The sequence below is a fragment of the Papaver somniferum genome, chromosome 8 (assembly GCF_003573695.1).
Source record: "Papaver somniferum cultivar HN1 chromosome 8, ASM357369v1, whole genome shotgun sequence".
NCBI classification, from domain to species: Eukaryota; Viridiplantae; Streptophyta; class Magnoliopsida; order Ranunculales; family Papaveraceae; genus Papaver; species Papaver somniferum.
The window spans coordinates 70,906,434-70,925,433 of NC_039365.1; the positions used below are offsets into that span (position 1 = coordinate 70,906,434).

A 19,000-nucleotide genomic window follows, 5' to 3' on the forward strand; every position below is an offset into this window, starting at 1 on the left:
ATGCCCAGCTCACACACTCATCACTTTTGGATCAGTTAGAAGCTCAAATCACTGCTTTTGAAATGCAAATATATGAGAAATTTGTCGTATCTAATTCACCTAGGCAATCTGAAATTTATGCTTGTACCTTGTGTGGTAGCTTAGACCATCCTGTTGAGAACTGCTATGTTTTGCATGAATTTAGGCAGTATAGAGCGCATCAAGTTGCTGGCTTCTGTCAAATACAAGATAATCATCCCTACCCGCAGACTTGCAACATAAATCCATGTTACAATGATGATAATGACTCAAATTTTGAGAACAGTTTGTCTAGTCCTATTCATGCAACTGATATTGAATATAAACCTAGTGTAGAGGTGAACGAGTGGACTGAGGACACCACAACTGTTAACAGGGAAGAGTATGCATATTACTCTGATGAAGATATGATGTTAGAAGAACTAGTTCTTCTTGAAGAGTCAATTTCGGAGTCATGTGACTCTGAAATTCCAGACCATAGTGTAGAAACTTCCATTGATGATGTTTCTTCTAATATTCATATTCATTGCAATCCAGATAATTTTGGTACTGATTTAGGGTTAGTGCAGTTGTCCTGTGAAGAAGAGCATAACACACAACTTGTGTGTGACTTAGGAAAGGTTGAATTCTCTGTAGACATTAACAATTCTATGCATGAAAATGTTTTCGATATGTCTAATTCCATGCCTAAGTCATAATATGATGTTTCTTCTGACGATCCTATGCTTGAGATAAAATTTTTGGATGCTCATGTTTCTGAATTGAGACCTATCAATTTGTTCAAAGATTGTGAGCATGATACTGCTATTCTTGGTTGTAACTTGGGAAAAACTGAACTGCGTTGTAATACTTTTGAGCCTGAACATGCATACGGCTTAAACACATCTGAGTTTCTGCCTAAGTCACGGTTTGATGTCTTTTCTGCTTTGCCTATGCATGAGATTAAGGTTTTGGATGATGATGAACTGGGGTTGATGATTTGTTCTATGAAAATGAAGATGATGTACATGTTTCTGGCTTTGGGAGAGTGTGTAATGGTACTAATGATTATCTTCCACCCAACCTAGATTAGGTTTGTAACAATATTGTAAAACCAACTTTTCTAAGAGGAACTAATCTACGATTGGAATTGTGTACCTCCCAAGCCCTCTTGGACTATTTTGCATCAAAGTATAACACCTTTAAGGAGCCACAGTTGGAATACGCTCTTGTTTCTCTGCCCGTTCCTAACACGGTTCATTTTGAACTAGACCTTGTGCATGAGGAACCTCCAAAACTGCGAGATTTTGTGTCCAAAAGTATACCTGTTGAAAAATCCAGGTTTGGGGGTAGCTCATTTGTTTTGACAGCCTCGCTTAAATTTCTGTCCTGTTGTAATTGTGTGAGGCTACTAAAATCTTTGCATACTGTTTTTTGGGTTGATCCTCAAATCTTTAGTTTGTCGGTTTATGGTGAAATTTTCGTGTACATAATCCAGTAGGTAATGTTATATTTTCTATCTTGAGTCAGTTGAGTCTTCTTTTATCTTGTATATATTGTGCTAATCCAATATGATCTCTGCTGAAAATGTTGGTTTCTAGCCATGAAAAATGAAGCTCTAATCTTGCTTTCGCCGACATACCGGTAATCTCTGCCCTTTTCTCTGATCAACAAGGTTTTCATGGTATGATGTTGTTTAAATTGTTACCATCTTTTGAAATACTGAGGACAATGTAAGATTTAGGTTTGGGGGAGTATTTTGCATTTAGAGTTTTTAGTCTTTTCTTTTCACTTGTTTTTAGTTTTTTCTTTTCTTTTTAGACAAAATTTCAAATATATATACATATATATATATATACTTGCATAAAACCTCCAACTTTTAGAGATTTTAGAGTCACTGGCATGCTTCTAGCTATGTTTACATAGAGAGTAACACCGAAATAACTGAACTTGGAAGTACTGGAGAACACAATCGGGTTTCTTAGTTGTTAAGAGCGTTAAAGTTGGATTTAACCATGCCGGTGGGAGAATTAGGTGCAGCAAAGATATTTGGTAGTAGAATTGTGATCACCCTTGGTGGAGACTACCTATTTTACATCAAGCGAGGCACCGACCTTCAATTTTTGTGACTATCTAAAAATTCGTTTTAGAGTGTGTGTCACCGTACGTAAATTCCGGGTAGAACTGGTGAGCTACCCAACTTCGCACCACTTTCAGCACTATTTTTGATCTCTTGAGTGCTAATTCCGTCAATCATGAGGATGACGTCTAAAGATGAAAACTCCTTCTTGTAGTTTGATTTACAATTAACATCATTCTCTCTCTCTCGACAACATCAACAGATCCATAGAAACACATCATCATCAACGAGCAGAACAACGTCAGATTCTATGAAGAAAGTTGAAATAGTCCGAGGTTTACATACAACAATTCAAGGAAAAGTAAAATTCTCATTCAAAGTGAATATACAGTATAAAGAGCAGAATTCTATGCACATTTGAAAAGGTATTTTACAAAAGCAAAGAAAACAGAAAAAGATGAGAATTAGTGAAGTTTTTGAAATCAAGACAATATAAGTTGTGAAAAATTGAGTGATAACGTCCTTCATCCATGGCTTTAGTATTTTCATTATTATTTTTGTAATTTTCAGTTTGTTTTAACGTGTGCAGGATTTCTCTCTTTATTCCTGTCTGCATACATGAGAGACTAAAAAAGAGGTCTTTTTGAGTGCAATTATCATAAAACCTTATTGGTGAGCCAGAAGTCGAGGCTTGTGATCACTCTCGAACCCGAATTCTTTCATGTAGTATGGTTACTTCTCGCTCAACTCTTAAGGATGAGAATGCGTTCTTTGGTAGTTCTAACTTCTTATTACTAGCATGCAGAAACTCTATGTCCTCATGGATCCTTGGATGCTTAGGACTCCATTACGCTCTGAAGTTCGAGAAGGTTTGTGGGTACACCTCTGGTAGGCCCTCATGAGACTACAACTCGTCCACCTAGGGGTTCAAAGGCTTAGTGCATACGCTAAATGCATTCGATAGACCAACGAAAGTGGTATAATTAGGATTTCTTAATTTCTGTTTCACTTGAGGACAAGTAAAATTCATGTTTGGGGGTATTTGATGAGTGCCAAATATTGCATATTTCTATACCTTTTTATTGGCCTTTAACTCATTTTTTACGCTTTAAAATCATATATTATCCCAAATTCTGTGTTTTCATTGTTTTCAATAATAATACATTTACTAATTAATTTTGAGTTTTTAGGTAGTATAAAAAATGAATGGAGAAACTAGAAGAGCAGAGAATTAGTGGCAACGAAAGAGAGATGACAAAGCTCCCGCTAGAAGGCAGTGAAGAATATTGTTTGCACCTCATACGCAAGTGAAGAATGTCGCTTTCACGTCTCAAAACTAGAAGTGGGCTTAGGATCCTAGCTTTTAAGAAGGTTTGGGCCTAGAAGAAGATTTTCCAAGTGATAAAACCCAAGATCCAAGACCCAAACCCGTTTCCATCTAAGTCGTCGAATTTGACATAGTTGTTGATCATCCAGAGCATCTCCACACCGTACATCCGATCTCGCTACTCCTGCCTAACTCCCTAGCGTCTTGTCTCCCCCCTTATTCGAGCAGAACCAAACACACCTTCATTTTGTCTTCTTCTTTTCTAAAATCTCTGCAGAACCACCATTTCTCCTCCATCAATCACCTCCGCTTCCGACCCACTTCTGAGCACAACCACCTTCTCAAGAGACATCAATGAATCTCCTAGTTTCTCTCTCTCTCCATCTTATCTTCTCCCTTATCAAAAACAGTAACCCTAGAAGCTATGATTGAGAGATATAAGACTAGAGTTTCTTCACAGCTAAAGAAAACATCAAATCAAGGAGCTGTAAAGTTGAATTGCAGAAGGGGTTTGTCAGAAAACGTGTTATTGGCGAGTGGATGTTCTCTAAATTATCAAATTCTAAGTGATTGAGTGAGAATTGTGTATAAATAGAGAAGGCAATGTAATGAAAAACGCATGCCCGGAGTAGTCGGTGCACCAAGCTGTAGTTTATATTTGTTTTCAGTATTATCATCATGTTCTAATTACTCTGCTAGGGTTTAGATGAAGCCCTAGCTTCCTGCTATGTTATTCATGTTATTTGTATTGCTCTTGAATGCTTAAACTGTTCTAGGATAGATTCAATCTTAGTGCTCAATACTTTACTCTCACAGTGTATGTCAGGCATCCATTGTAGTTAGAATAAAAATTGTGTTGATTGTGCTGCAACTCATGCTTGATAGTCTATTATTAATCCCTTGACTAGTTGTGCTTAATTAGACAGTAAGTGCTCCGGATTGATACTTTAGTTGTGATTGAATTATCCATTTTTGAAACACCTTAGGTAAGTGGTAGACTTGACACTTCTCCCTTATCTGTTACAAGGACAAGAGTAGTATAATTAGTTGAATACACAGTGAGGTTAGTGGTGGATTTGAAGGCCCTAGTATCCTCCTTATCATTGTCTTGCATCCTGTTTTACTATTTCATTCATTACCAACTTCTTTGTCGTATCGACGCAAAACCCCCATTTGATTACTCTCAATCTAAATCACCGTAGTTTCAACTTACACCCACCTTGTCCCTGTGGATCGACCTGTATTTGCACCTTACACAATTCGTCATTGTGCACTTTCAGTTAATTGTAGGTATTGTTTATAATCCTACCAGGGGGTGAAAGTAGAAGGTTTCAGTGCTAAAGAGGTAGAGATGCCAAGGTCTAGGCTATTGTTGCTTGTATGCAGTATTTTTACAAGTAGTTCCTTGATATATATTGGCATTTGGTACCTGGAAATTATTCGCAGAATTATTGTAGCCAGGATAGATTCAAGTTGTTTTGTACCAGCGGTCAACACGTTTAGGATATTGATAGTTATTCTTGAACGAAGGTAATTAAGGAACAAAGTAACAAAAAAGTGTGTTCTGAATATATTATGTATAGCCTCTTGGAAAAATTATAATAAGAACCAGTAATCTTTTGGAATTCAGTAGAAAAAGCAGATATTATCGAGAGCTTAGTTGAGTAAAGCTCTGATATTCATACAAATGTATATATTTTTTAAGAGGCTAAATGACTAGGAGAGAGTATCTATAGCCGTTGTTAGAGTCTATATCTCGAATTTTCTTTACGGAGACATAAATATATATATATATATATATATATATATATATATATTGTATATTTCTGGTACAAAGTCATAAATAATTTTTTATATTTTATGTTTCTTCTACAAGACAGATGTAATTTCACGATTTCCGCTTTCGTAGATAACCCACCATCAACACTAGGTTTCTTGAATTCAAAGTAAGCTCATGAACTAGTTTCCATTTTCATAGATTACTTTGATACCAAGGAATATCAATGTCTCCTAGAGCAATTTATTTTCTCAGATCATATTCAAAGGTAGGTCGAAAAAATCCTATGTGGAAGTCTATATTTTTAGACCTTCATTTGTAAGGATTTTGATATGTGGGCCTAAATGAGACCCTTTGTCTTAAAACTCGCCAACAGTTAAGGATGTACCATGTTAAAGTATAATTTTGTATTAAATATGAGTTTTTCAAAATAAAATTAATAGCATGGAAATAGTTATCAGTCATTCTGAGGATCTAGTTAAGACTTTCTTCAACACGTTTGTATTTAGTATGTCGTTCATCCTACTTTATAGGATCTAACTATTGGACATGAATTTATCATTAATAGAGGTCTAAAATATAGCCAACATGTGCATTGTGGCTAGGTTTAGAGGACGCATGTAGACTAGGTTTACTACTTGGAGGTATCCAAGAACCTCGAGTTCGATGTAGTCTGGCTTTATCATGAAGCCATGAGTTGCAGGCAGCATCAGATAATTTTGGATAGGAGATAGGATACCAACGACTATAAAATAATGATCTTGAGTCATAGCTTGTAGAAGCAAGGTCAAAGACAAGTGGATCTGGAAAGGCTGGTACTGGACCTTGATAGTTTTCTTGATGTAGATTGTAGCAGTATGTGAGACTGGCGTATAACAGTAAGAATGGATAAAAATGACCGATGTGGCTAGTAGCAGGGACAACAGTAGCTAGAAGCGGAAATGATGCCATCGGTGGCAAAGAGTTGAAAGTTTAGGCTAGCAGTAGAAAGACGCGGCAGCAGTTCCTACTCTCAACGCGAGTAGTCAACGACAAACATAGTGAGGGGGGGAAGTAGTGATAGTACAACACCAGTCTTGACTGTATCCAACTTGAAATTCTTATCCCAGTCTCCAGAAGAAGACGGTAATGCTAGAACTTTCTATATTCTTGTAAGCCTTACTTCCTTGAATTACTCTTTCAGTGATTAAAGATATCACCAATTTATCGTCAGAAAACTCAGTAACTCAGTGGCGCTGCATTCTTCAGCTTCGGAGCAGTTCGTATTGTTGTTGTTGAACATGAAGGATGCATGAGGGAGATGAGTTTGACTCTATCTAAGTTGCATATGGCTTGTGATAAACTGGTTGCTCGGATTTTGGTATAGGTGTATGTCAGGTGGGAAGAAAACTTCAAAGCGGAGGCAGTGTAGCATAAATTCCAGCATGAAATCTCTATGAAACAATTCTTTGAGCTCCAAAGTGACTGTGGGGGATACAACATTTATCTATTTAAGGAATTATAAGATATAGGCAGTCCCCTGCCCATAAGTACCTTTTGACACTGAGTATATCTCTACACCGTGGGAAGAATAAAGAACTTTTGGATGTTGCACTGTACTTCTCGTTGGTAGTAGTTGTTGCTTGTAGATGATAAAGGGGGTAAGCACCAAGAATATGACGTGTGGTATGACAAGAGTTTGTTGTTTTGTGGTTTGGTTTTATGGTATTTGAATAAGTAGGTAATTGCTTTGCAAATATTTTGAATTTATCGAGATCTTGCTTTGAAATAGTTTGTAAACATAAAATATTAAAAGGGGTCAGCCTTCCATTCACATCGCCTAATCATAGTTGGATTGATAGACGAATCAAGTCGTCAGGTCCTGATGGGATGAAGAATAGATGATTGTGTATGGAACCTTCGGATGTATGATCTTGCATCATCTCCAGGAAGTTTATTTAGCCAAGTGACGATGTTCGAAAGTAGGTAGTCTTAATTGTATTTGTTGCAGCGATAGGCACGAATAGAAAAATCCTCACATAGTGGTAGAGCTCGTATCATTCCTTAGAGAAAGCAGCGGTAACATGGACAGGCGCATCGAGCAAGAGCAATGTCCTGAGATGATGACTCGACTTGTAGCAAGTAACACCAAGGTAGGGGATAAGACACGCGCGGTGAAGCTGATGATGGAGACGGTAGTTTCCTTGATGTTGACTTATGGAAGGAGTTGAAAAGAGGGAGACAGTCTCTTATCCACGAGTACCCATGGAGCTTTCAACTTGGGAGACGTTTTTGTTGGTGTGTTGCATGAGTGGTAGGTAGCATGGGTGTAGTCTCTACTCTTGACGTAATCAACAAGAATATCCAGAGAAGTTGAACGCATGTAGGTAGTCAGGACCTTCTGGTTGAATTTGATGACTGCATTAGGTAGGCATCAGTCCCAAAATAGCTCACCACCGGACATGAGATGTTTTGATGCAGCCATCATGCATGCTTCTACCCACTTGATCTTTTCATAGAGTTTCCTTGTATTTTTGGTTGATGTTGAAGTGTTGGGTCTCTGAAGAAATAATTTGGATGAGAGTTAGAGTTGGGTCCAATGTTGAGGTGTCAATTATGGAGACTTCTTCGGGTCTGCGTTGTGCTTCATAGACGGTCAACATATCACTGGGCTTTGACAATTTTTATGCTCTCTTGAGTATGTCTACGTCTTTGGACATCTTGGAATAACAATGATAGTGTGCCTGCATCTCTCTAAATTCAGCATCTTTGAGATGAGTAGTGCTGAGCAGTCCCCAACCACATTCTTTTACCGTTATCATCTTCACATCGTTCCTTTGAGGAGTAAGAAAGTTATCTTATGCGAACGACTTAATTAATGGGTTGTGCAAATATGATAAAGCTCCTAACATGGATAGATTCCATGTGTACCCCTTCAGTCCCCAGGTGCAATCTCCTCCAGTAATTCAACTACTTCTTCCATGGGAGAGGAAATTCTGAAAGCGTCTCTCTTGTTGACGTTTTTGTCGTTGAACCAGATATGGTGTAGCTTGGACGTGGTTTTCTTATTGCGGCAGTTGCGCCTATGGTACTGGAGTTAGAGCTTGTAATGGGGATGCACGCGCAGGTTGCATCTCTGAGTTGGTGGTTTTCCTCTTGCTCCTTCAGTGAAACTGCTTACAGAAGGTCGAAGGTTGTATTGCTCGTTGATGGGATGTATGCTTCCACGAGTCTCATGAGGCTCTTTAGTCTTGGTGGATCTGAATCTTTCAGGAAAAGTAGGTGATGTTGCAGCAGAGCGCTTAGCGGCTTCATGGAGTTCAGAGAATGTATGGAAGCGTAGGTTCTCCAGCAAAGCGCGATAGACATGTACCATGCCATTAATGTATAACTCTACCAATTGTTTGTTCAGTCACATTTGGATCATGACAATCTAGTGCCTGGATTCTGAATCTCTTAACATAATTATTTGGATGCTCATTGTTTCGCTGAAAAATCCTTCCTAGGTTCGATAAAGTGATTTGCTCAGACACAAAGAAATATTTCTTGTATAAAGCGTTAATCATATCATACCAATTTGTTATGTTGTTTGGTGCAATATTGTTGTAACAGGTGTATACTCTCCCAGTAAGTGATTTGGAGAATTCTTTCAAGCAGAGGACATGGTTGTATTTATGCTCTCCTAACGATTACAGGAAACGAGAGATGTGCTCACGAGCGTTACCAGTACCGTCATAAAGGGAAAATTAAGGGGAAGTATATCATTTTGGAAGAGGAACTCTTTGCACATAAGGATGATAAGGAGGTTGATGCTGATGTATGGTTGTCGGATTTTATTTTCCTCGATTTTGGAGAAGTCGTTCCAGATCCTCACGTGTGATGAAATTGGATTGTTGATTCCTTTCCGATGGCCGTTCTGGAGCGATACGATCTTCTACATCTACAAAAGCACGCCCTGTTGAAGTGCTTGCACCAGGAGTCATGAAAGTATTCCTTGCCGGCTCTGTTTTAGGTTGACGCGGCTCTGGTGGTAGCCGCTCTGTTAGTGCCTTGAAAAAAGTGAGTACTTCTTTCTGAGTTGTAGCCATGTCTGTCTGAGCTTTAGCAAGAACTTCCTGTCTTTCCATTAAATCGACAATGGTAATATGAGGTTGGTTTCCTCTGGCTCCTCCATCCTCCTTGCTTGACAGAGGAGTTGTAGTATCTCTGGTGGTGATTAGAGGTGTCACGCTCGAAGAAATGTTGAGAAGAGTAGCAGCGGCTCTGGTGATAGGAGGCGTCACGCCAGAGGGGGTGTTAACATCTCCGATTGTGTTTGTGGTAGAAGACGTAACACCATGGGGATGTGTTGATAACACTTGTAGGCGGTACATTGGTGTTAACAGCAGGAAGAGCGGCGCCAGGAGTGATCCCAACCTAAGATCCACCATTTTGAAATTGAGAAAGTTGAAGTGAAAATTGAGAAATTGATTTTGCAACCGAGAGATTAATTTCCTCCTACTGCGGTCGCCAATTTGTAGTAGGGTAAAAACTGATTCCGCTGAAAATAGTAAATTAGGTGTCTTTGAGAAACGAATTCAAACCCTAAACAAATGTACTGCACATGATTAATTTAGATTCTAGAGATCAATCTAAGACTCTGGCCTAAACCAAGAAATGGTCGTTTCAGATTCAATTTGGTCACAAAGAAAGGAGAAGGGTTGATCTTAGGGAGGAAAGCAGAGAAGGTGTTGAGATCAGAATGATGAACTCTGTAAGGTGTGGTTGTTTATGACTTGTATCAGAATGTAGAACCTGCTTGCAAAGTGTAAGATGTAGGTTCCGGATGATATATGAGTACTTGTGTTGATAACCAAAAATTCTTATTATATATTGAAAATCTATTTATACAAGTCATAGTCGAACACCCTGATATCGTAGGAAGTGGAGATAGTTTAGTGGTGGAGAAGTGGAGATCGTGTAAAAATGGTGATAACCATGTCCCTATTATGAAGGGAAGACTGGTTGGTTTTACACCCACTACTCCTCTACTGCCATCAACTGCCCGCCTTTCCTGACACTTCCTAATAATGGGCGTGTTGCACGCCACACGTTGTAAACCGCCATACCAATGCCCTGATGAGCATCCCCCAGTTTGTGTCTCGAGTACTTTTGTAGAAAATATGGAGCAAGTTACATGAAGAGCGGAACAAGTCTTTCATGGTAGTTGCTGAGTGGGTTTTTCTTGCGAGACCTGATTATTTCGACCAATCACGTGCAAAGCTAGGCAGTAGGTCGTCTTATGTGACAAGTCAAGTCGTATGAATGAGACTTGTCGTAAGCAAGTGCTCAAAAAAATAGCACACAATGCTTAAATTTTTCTTGAAATCGATATTTATAAAATTCATTTGTATTCGATGCATGTAAAGCATCGTTGTTAAGCAAGCATCTCAAAATTAATCGATGCATATGAAGTGTCGTTGTTAGGAGCGCGACCAACCTTCTTTAGTCAAACGGTTGGCAGCCAAGCAAGTCGACTAAAGATGGCGTGACCGACCCATGGAGAAGAGTAGCAGCTGACAGCAATCACGGCGTCCCATTGGTCGCCCAAAATTGGATCTAATATGGTAAAATCATCTAGCCAAGTTGGATGGTTGAGATGATTTGCGGCAGTTGTCGATTATCGTTAAACCTATGAAGACACTTATGAGTGGTGTGACTTACCTACTTTGAGCAGTTTCCAAGAGCTATTTGAGTAAGTTGAGGACGAGGCGATCGGTCCTCATAAGAGAGGGATGACATGTAGCCATTATGACATCTCATTGGTCGACCCAAATTAAATCCAAGCCGATTAAATTAGCTAGCCAAGTTGAATGGTTGAGATGATTTGCGGAAGTTTATGTTAATTTGTGAAATTTCGTAATCAGAAAATTCAGATGTGAGACCCTTACTAAAACTGCTGTAGAATTCTCATACGAACTCGGATTTTGATGATCCGCACCTTCATTCTTACCAGAAAAGAATTTCCTATCTTCTACGAGAGAATATTCAGGTTTTGAGCTCGTTTAGGTGGTGAAAACAGCCCGACAGTAAAAACTCAGGAAAAATTCTGGAGGAATTCTGTCAGTTTTCATCTATGACCTAGCTTGCCTTTTAAGACGTATCTTTTAGCTCGTTAATCCGATTAATGCGATTTTTTTAGTATGTTATACTATACATGCATACGAAACTTTTGACATATATATCATGTCCAAATTCTTTACGAGTTGCTCCCAGCTGTTCGGCCAACCTTGGGTGACCTTATGGATGTCGTTCAACCTAGTTAAAGCGATCCGATTGGTGGGAGCGGAGCTTGCAACGTAGAAGCGATGTGATTGGCCGATAGAAAAGAAGAGATTGCAGCGGAGAAGCGATGTGATTGGCCAATAGAAAGGAGGAGTTTGCAGCGTAGGAGCGATGTGATTGGCCAATAGAAAGGAGGAGCTTGCAGCGTAGAAGCGATGTGATTCGCCAATAGAAAAGAGGAGCTTGCGGCGTAGAAGCGATGTGATTGGCCGATAGGAAGGAGGGGATGGCGAACAGCAATATGAGGCAAGGCAGGTCAGTGATGGGAGGCGCCAGCTGGGGCAAACCGACCGTCCAAGTTGCATGGTCACGCCTCCTTTCACTACTTTCCAACTTGGTCACGGTTTCCCTTTTTCCTTATTTTCCAACTTTGGTAGGATTCTACTCCTACTAGCTCTATGATGAGCCGGTTTCCTAGCTTGCCTAGGTTTAATCTCGACCAATAGGGATCGAGATATCGTGCAGGTTCCAGTTTAGAGAAAAAACCTAATTTTTGTAAATTGATAAAATTAGGTTAGAAAAATTGAATTTTGTGAGATGACACAAAATTGATGGTGCATTTTGCACGTTGATACAAAATCAATAATTTTTTATCTCGGAGAGCAGCGCAGCTTGCGCGCCTCTAATTCAGTACCTTCATGCGTATCTTAATCCTGACGCTTTGGGAAATTCATGCTACTCAGCCGAGAGTGAACATTAATTGTCATATCATGTCAGTACTAAGAGTTCAGATGGGAACGAAGTATAGGATAGATACTCACCAGGCCCTGCATTAGTGAATAATGCAACCAGGAGCTTAAATACTCATTAGGCTCTATACTAGTGAACAATTCATTTGGGAGCTTGAGTTTCAATACGATATGAAGAAAGGCATAGGCACTCATCATATTAGATATATTCTTTAAATTCCTTGCGGAATATAGACATATCAAGGTTTACTACTTCTGATGCCGGGTCAGGTAGAGACTTTTACAGTTTTCGCCTTAAACTAAAAACGACCATCAACAAAAGGTAAACCTCCTAACTTCTCGGATTGATTAAAAATCATGTCAAAGTCTCCTAGCACTATCCATGACATATTTCTCCTAATTATTTTTATACTTACCTCTTCTAAGAAATCCCAAGCTGTGTTTCTATTAGAGGGATAAGGACTACCATAAAAGCATGTTAGAGCCCTTTGTTTGGTGTGAAAAGCCGAGTTAACAATAATATTAATCATGTTGATGTTCCACTGAACTATTTCAAAGGAAAATCCATCAATCCAAGCTATAACAAACCCCCTGCTATACCTATGAGGCCTACTATATGGTAATTAGGAAATGATGATACTAATGATTTAACAAATTGTCTTTGGTTCTTGGTTTCTGAAAAAATTAGGATTTCATATTTTTCTGTATTAATTAGATTTGCCAAATGATTTTGGGTCAAAGGATTTCTACATCCTTGCACTTTCCAAGCTAAGATTTTCATTTCAAGTTAAGGAGGTAGAACAAATGTACATCTCTAATACAGAAAAATCAGAATAAGGGCCATGTAAATCCAAATGTACATCTCTAATAAGATTTTCAACTCAAATAAGGGCCATGTTTGAAAAAAAAAAAAAAACTTAATAAGGGACATGTCAACGAATATACAAAACCATTTATTCTGAACATACATGAATCATATACATGTCAACAGCTGTTGTATGTTGTTCTTACCATTTACTGAAATCTCAATCAGCATTTGGGAAGGTTCAAAAATACATACACCACCGCTATGAAGAATATAAGATGGGTGACCGCTTCCATGTACAGTACAACTTCCACAATTATCAGTGAATATCAGGACTCTAAGAAGGGTTGTCACTCAAGAAGGTTCAACTGCTTTTCTGTAAAGATACTCCACTTGTAGACTTTAACATTAAAATCCAAAGATTTTTCCAATAAATTCTCGAGTTCTCGTGCAGAATTGCCATCTTTTGCTAATAATAAAGCAAACCCTCCACCTCCAGCACCCACAAGCTTGTAACCACAACAGAAACGTTCAGAAAACTCGAAAAGCTTATCAACAAATTCGTTGCTACAGTATGGATCTAATTCTTGATGCAATCTCCATGCTTCCATCATTATTCTTCCTAGCTCATCTACGTCGCAATTCATTAAAGCTTCTCGTCCTATCTTCGCCAGTTCACTCAAGCGCTTGATACTTGATATTAGTAAGTTATCACGTTGTAGATAACGAGTTACCACCTTTTGAAGAACTTGATTTGCTAGCCGGACCTGTATAAAAGTAGCAAATGATAGGCTATATGAGATGTGAAAATTCATGATGGCAGTAGTGAAAGTCAGAAGCATGTGTGATTTAGAGTTCCGGATATAATCTAAGATTGCTGTTTGAAGAAAGAGAGAAAAAGAAACTCTGCTATGATAAAATACGAAGGGACTTACTTGGCCAGTAAAAACAACCAATAGCCGTTGCTCTAACTCTGCCACCAACTGTGGTGAAGCCGCCAGGGGAATGACGTGAAGCCGTAATGGAATTCCTGGGAAACTTGAAGTAAATTTAATACCTGGGTACAGGCCACCTATTTGATCCTGCCATCCTCCTCCAGTGCCCATTATCTGTTCTAAGACTAAAACAAGTTTGGCAACAGTTTCGTTACTACTGTCTCCTCCCATTACTTGGAGGAGTCCTTTAACGACAGCTGCAGCTAAGATACTCGAAGTCCCCAAACCACTACCGCGAGGAACATTGGCCCAAGTCCTGATTTTCAAGCCTGTAGAGGAAAGGTTGCTTCCACTTCCACTTATAATTCCGGAAACGAGCAATGCCGATTTGACAAGTCGAAATGGATCATCATGATTTAATGGTGTTGCAATAGATGATGGATCTTCAATATACAATTGGTTTTCAGCATCATCAGAAATTTTTATTCCAGAAGCTTTTGTCGTCTCTATAGTGGTGCCTATTGGAAGAGAACCTTCCAGACTAATTGCCATGTTTAGAACACAACCGGAGCGTTCCAAGCTCCAAGGAGGAGTATCACTCCAACCCCCCACAAAATCCAGACGTACTGGTAACTCTACTTTTGCTTTTCTTGGGAAGAAAGGGTGGTTACCAGAAACAACTTCCTGATCTGCTGGAGCTGATATGCTGTTCGATAACTCCAATAACTGATCTGAATACAGAAACGATGTGAGTCAACTAAAGGTCTCTGAAACAACTAAGATGATTGAGTCATCACAAGCAATGAATTAATCCTATTGACATGCTATATATAATTTAGAATACAAAGGAAGATGAAGTTCACATTTTGCTTTTCCATCTAACATTCCCTACGTCATTTTATTTCTTCAAGAATTATCTATATACAGATATATAATTTACCTCCAAACCCAGGTTTTACTGCTGAAGCAGTTTCTTGAGCAACTGCACCCCAAACCTTTGGCTCCAATGAGATTGCTTTCGTTTCTTCTCCACATGCCCGCAGAAGATCAACTTGCACCTGGTAAGCCCTGCTTTGAGGGAGAATCTTTGTGCTCTGTGCTTGGAGCTTTGGACAGAGAGCTAAAAAATCTCTACACATTTCAACTCCTGATATTTCCTTTTGCAGGATTTCGTCACACAATTGAGACAAATTGCAACCAAGTATACCATAAGTCATGCAGGCCTTAGCAATTCCAGCTGCAAGATCTGCTTGATGATTACTAGAGCTTAAACAAAGCTTTGGAAAATCTATGGATCTATGAAGTTCCTCCAAACTGACCCTTTTTGAACTTCTCCACAACGGAAGCAAAGATTTGCAGTTGTTGACCAAACCCATGAACCACATACCTAAACGAAGCATCTCAAAGTAAGGCAGAATCGGAAAGATCTTTGCATTCCAGAGGCACTTATCCTGTACATCTGATGAGTTCCACAAGTCAGTTTCCTGAATGCCTAAACCATGTAATACCGTCTTCCACGGTTGACCACAGAAAGTTCCATTCTTGGAAAATGAAACTTTTGGATTATCATGAAGGCCACAGTAGATAATAACCTTTTCCGTGCATCGATTTAGAGGTACTTCCCAAAGACAGTGGCGATCAGGAAGCAAGAACCGAAAAGAATCTTCTGTGGACCCGCTATTAAAATCAACTGGGATACTAACTCCGACAACAATAGCTTGGGAGCCTATCTGTATTCCTCCAGACAGCGATGAATCGTAAACCATGGAATCCTCCCCAATTGAGACCCCAGGTTCAACTTTGCTCGAGAGAATAATTGAAGATGCTGAAATATCAGAGGCGGTTGTGGCTGGAATTGAACATAAGTGCCTTCGACCTACGAGTGCAGCATTGGACCCACCCAAGTGATCGAGAATTTCGCTAGAGGTTCCAAAATGTAAAAAGGACAAATCATCTGCCATGAAATAAGGAAAGATTATGAAAAGACCTTTCTAGAATTGGTTTCAGTCTAAAATATATATACATGGCACACAGAGAAATGACATCCCAATGAACAAGGATAATGAATAATGTTAATAACTAATCTAAAAATATGGAACGAATGTTGTTAACACTGACGGCAATATAAAGTTCCAACAGTTAAGTATGACATACAAGCACAATAGCTGAACATCGACCGCTTTCCTAGACCATTGATCAGCTCTCTACCCAACGGGCGAATCTTCAACCATTCATGTCTTGCAGGTACCCAAGCTGCAACCAATTCCTCGTATAAACTCATCTACGCAAATTTCAACAATTTATACCAAGAATAAATGCTGCCATATGCAGTTATTTCCAGCACTGCTGTGTTCTAGCACACCTTATGCGTTATTCTCTTTTATGTTAAAATAAGCAAGCGTGAAGTGAAAGACAAAATACGACTATGATACAACACTTTCATGTCATTGTAATAAGATGTTTTCTCATCATAATATTTATAATCTCTTCTTTAAAGGATAAAACAAACAAGCAAAAATTAGACTAAACATCAACAGCTATAAATAAACAGTAGAAGGATTGTGCTTACCTCCTTCTTGTTGCTAAGAAGGTCCGAAATCATTGTTGGACTTGAACTTGAGAGTGTTACAAGCTCGGCCCAAGCTTTGCCTCTTACGGCAATAATTCCTGTGTCGAGCAGTGTTCGACCATCATGTAGAATCGCATGGTTCTTGACAAGCTCTTCTACACTTGGTTTCTGTAGAAGATTATCTACCAAACTGAGGGAATAATTTTTATCCTTAACCTCAGTGTTGGATGCCACAACAACCCCGTGGTTAGAAGCTATATCAAGGGTGATCGGAACAGTAATTATGCAGGATGTATCCTCTGGAAGGATCATCTTGGAAGCGTCAAAACAAGGCAGAACATCTCCAGTCATAATTAGTACACCACCTGCAATGACAAAATATGTCGACCGTCAAAATTTTGTGCAAGTCATGAGAACTAAAATACAGAAAAGGTAAAAACATTCTTTCTTTATGACTGAGAACTGGCAGAGAGAAACTTCACATGCTATTAGTTTTGCCTTTCTACATTGACCATCAAAAAACAGCTTTAACGCAGTGAGATTTAAAACCGGATGAATGCTACAGTACCCAACATGAGGGATTAGCAAAAAGAGCAGCGTTAATTATGTTCAACTTTTTAGGTTATGAGAGGCAGAGTAAAGATTAAGATGATTTTCTAGCATAACTAAAAGAAACTGGTAGCATCACTAACCTTCATTCTTGAAAGCTTGTCGTGCACACGAAGAAATTGCGAGTATATGGTCAAAAAGTAGTGGAACCGGGCCATCAGGATCATTTGCAGCCAAATAAGGAAGTGGTAGAAAAACTTTTCCCATTGGGTTTGCCCATGGGACCCTTTTCGAATCACCTCCAGCATGAAGCAATAATATATGCTTTTTTGCCATCAAGCTAACCACTGACTCTATATCACCGCCACTCTCGATACTTTCGTGAGAAGAAGATTCTGGACTTTCATTCTCGGCCGACTCTACCTGCAGGTTATAGTGATAGAAAGAGTTAATGAAAAAAATTCAGAGAATGTGTCTAACACAACAAAAGCCGCTATTATTTTGAGAGAAGCGCGCGAATATCCCATATTGGAGCATTTTAATACATAGCAGCACTCAGGAAATTATTGCAGTACCATACATACCATCCACTTAAAAAGGGCTGCAAAGTTGCAGATCTGTAACTGCTGAATGTTCAAACACCTTTGTTGCCTTTGAAGGCTGCTAACACAACATCTTGAATTTAAGCATTAAATATGAATTTGGTCAAAAACATCGTTGTTACATGTTGTAGATTATTTGCCGATGTTACTGGTGATTCAGCAAACCACCTTTTCTCTTTGGTCAAGTATCCAAACAGTTTAGTAATTTGAACTTCCCTCAAGTAACAGTTAAAATTTGTAAGGACAAACTGTCACTTTGCGTCCCTCATCGAGCAAAAAGCTAGAAATCCCGGATTACATAACCCATGTTTTGCAAGGACTTTTTTATTCCTCAAGAATAGATGGCACAACAGTTTAAGACCTTATAATCCTGAAATCTATGGAGGTTCAAATAACTTAAGCAAGTCACTCTATCTTCAAACCAAATCATGGATACAGATACTCTAACTAGCATTTAACGTAATATATTATAGAATTATGCCCTTTGCTGATAAGGTGAATAATAATTAACGAATATAAAAACTAAGGACCTAATGTACCAAGAACATTGAGAGTTCAAGTATGCTACAACACAAAAATTAGAACACTCCTGGAAATGAAAACACTTGCTTCCATTTTACTCTCTAATGGTGGCCAGAATACAAATTAAAAGTCAAAGTAATTATAGCTTCTTACATAACTAAAGCTTTTTTCCCCCTAATTTGCATCATACAATATGTTTCCAGACCAAGTCGGGAGATTTCATAAAATTAGGCAAATTATGCAAGAAAATTGTAACGATTCAGTCAAATTAGAGACATTTGAAGCCCAACTTCCAAAATGATAGTCAAATTATCATACAGGATCGTCAAAAGAAGATTAACTAAAATATGATTGAAATTATTACCTGATGCAGTTGGAAATGTAGCTTTTGATAATGATTTAGAAGAGCAGAAATTGCATTAAGAGTAGCAGCACCAGAACCAATACGAGCTCCTTGAGGATCAGGAACAGCAAGAGTGATTGTTGATTTTGATATTCTACCCAGACGTTTAGCACGTTCAAGTTGCCACTTATAGAGTTCAGCTTGTTCTGGACTTGCGGCTGTTAATACAATTGCATCCCAAGTAGGAACCCTAGTTGGATGTCTTACTGATAATCTCAAATGATACCATGATTTTTTTAAAATTTCTGATAAGTCTTCCTTCTTCTTCTTCTCCATTGTTGGATCTCTCTCTCTCTCTCTTTTCTGTATGATCTGATAATTCCCAACTTCGGAAGTTCAGTAGTGTAGACTTTTTTTTTTCTTTTTTTTTTCTTTGCTCAGTCAGTAATTAGTGGACACTAGACAGTAATAGGGCAGGGCTGTATAACGGCGTAATGTTTTT

The 19,000-nt window shown here is 38.8% G+C and overlaps 1 protein-coding gene across 1 annotated transcript; it reads right to left on the reverse strand.

Annotated features, from left to right (window-relative positions):
* Positions 1-13,018: 13,018 nt before the first annotated feature.
* On the reverse strand, positions 13,019-18,994 carry LOC113301503 (bifunctional fucokinase/fucose pyrophosphorylase-like). Its single transcript, XM_026550271.1, has 7 exons — positions 18,520-18,994; positions 17,175-17,454; positions 16,483-16,847; positions 16,068-16,194; positions 14,854-15,867; positions 13,914-14,644; positions 13,019-13,745 (listed from the first exon to the last, which is right to left on the reverse strand). Exons 1-7 carry the CDS (start codon positions 18,832-18,834, stop codon positions 13,329-13,331), a joined length of 3,249 nt encoding a protein of 1,082 aa, XP_026406056.1. The 5' UTR covers positions 18,835-18,994; the 3' UTR covers positions 13,019-13,328.
* Between the last annotated feature and the right edge of the window lie 6 nt (positions 18,995-19,000).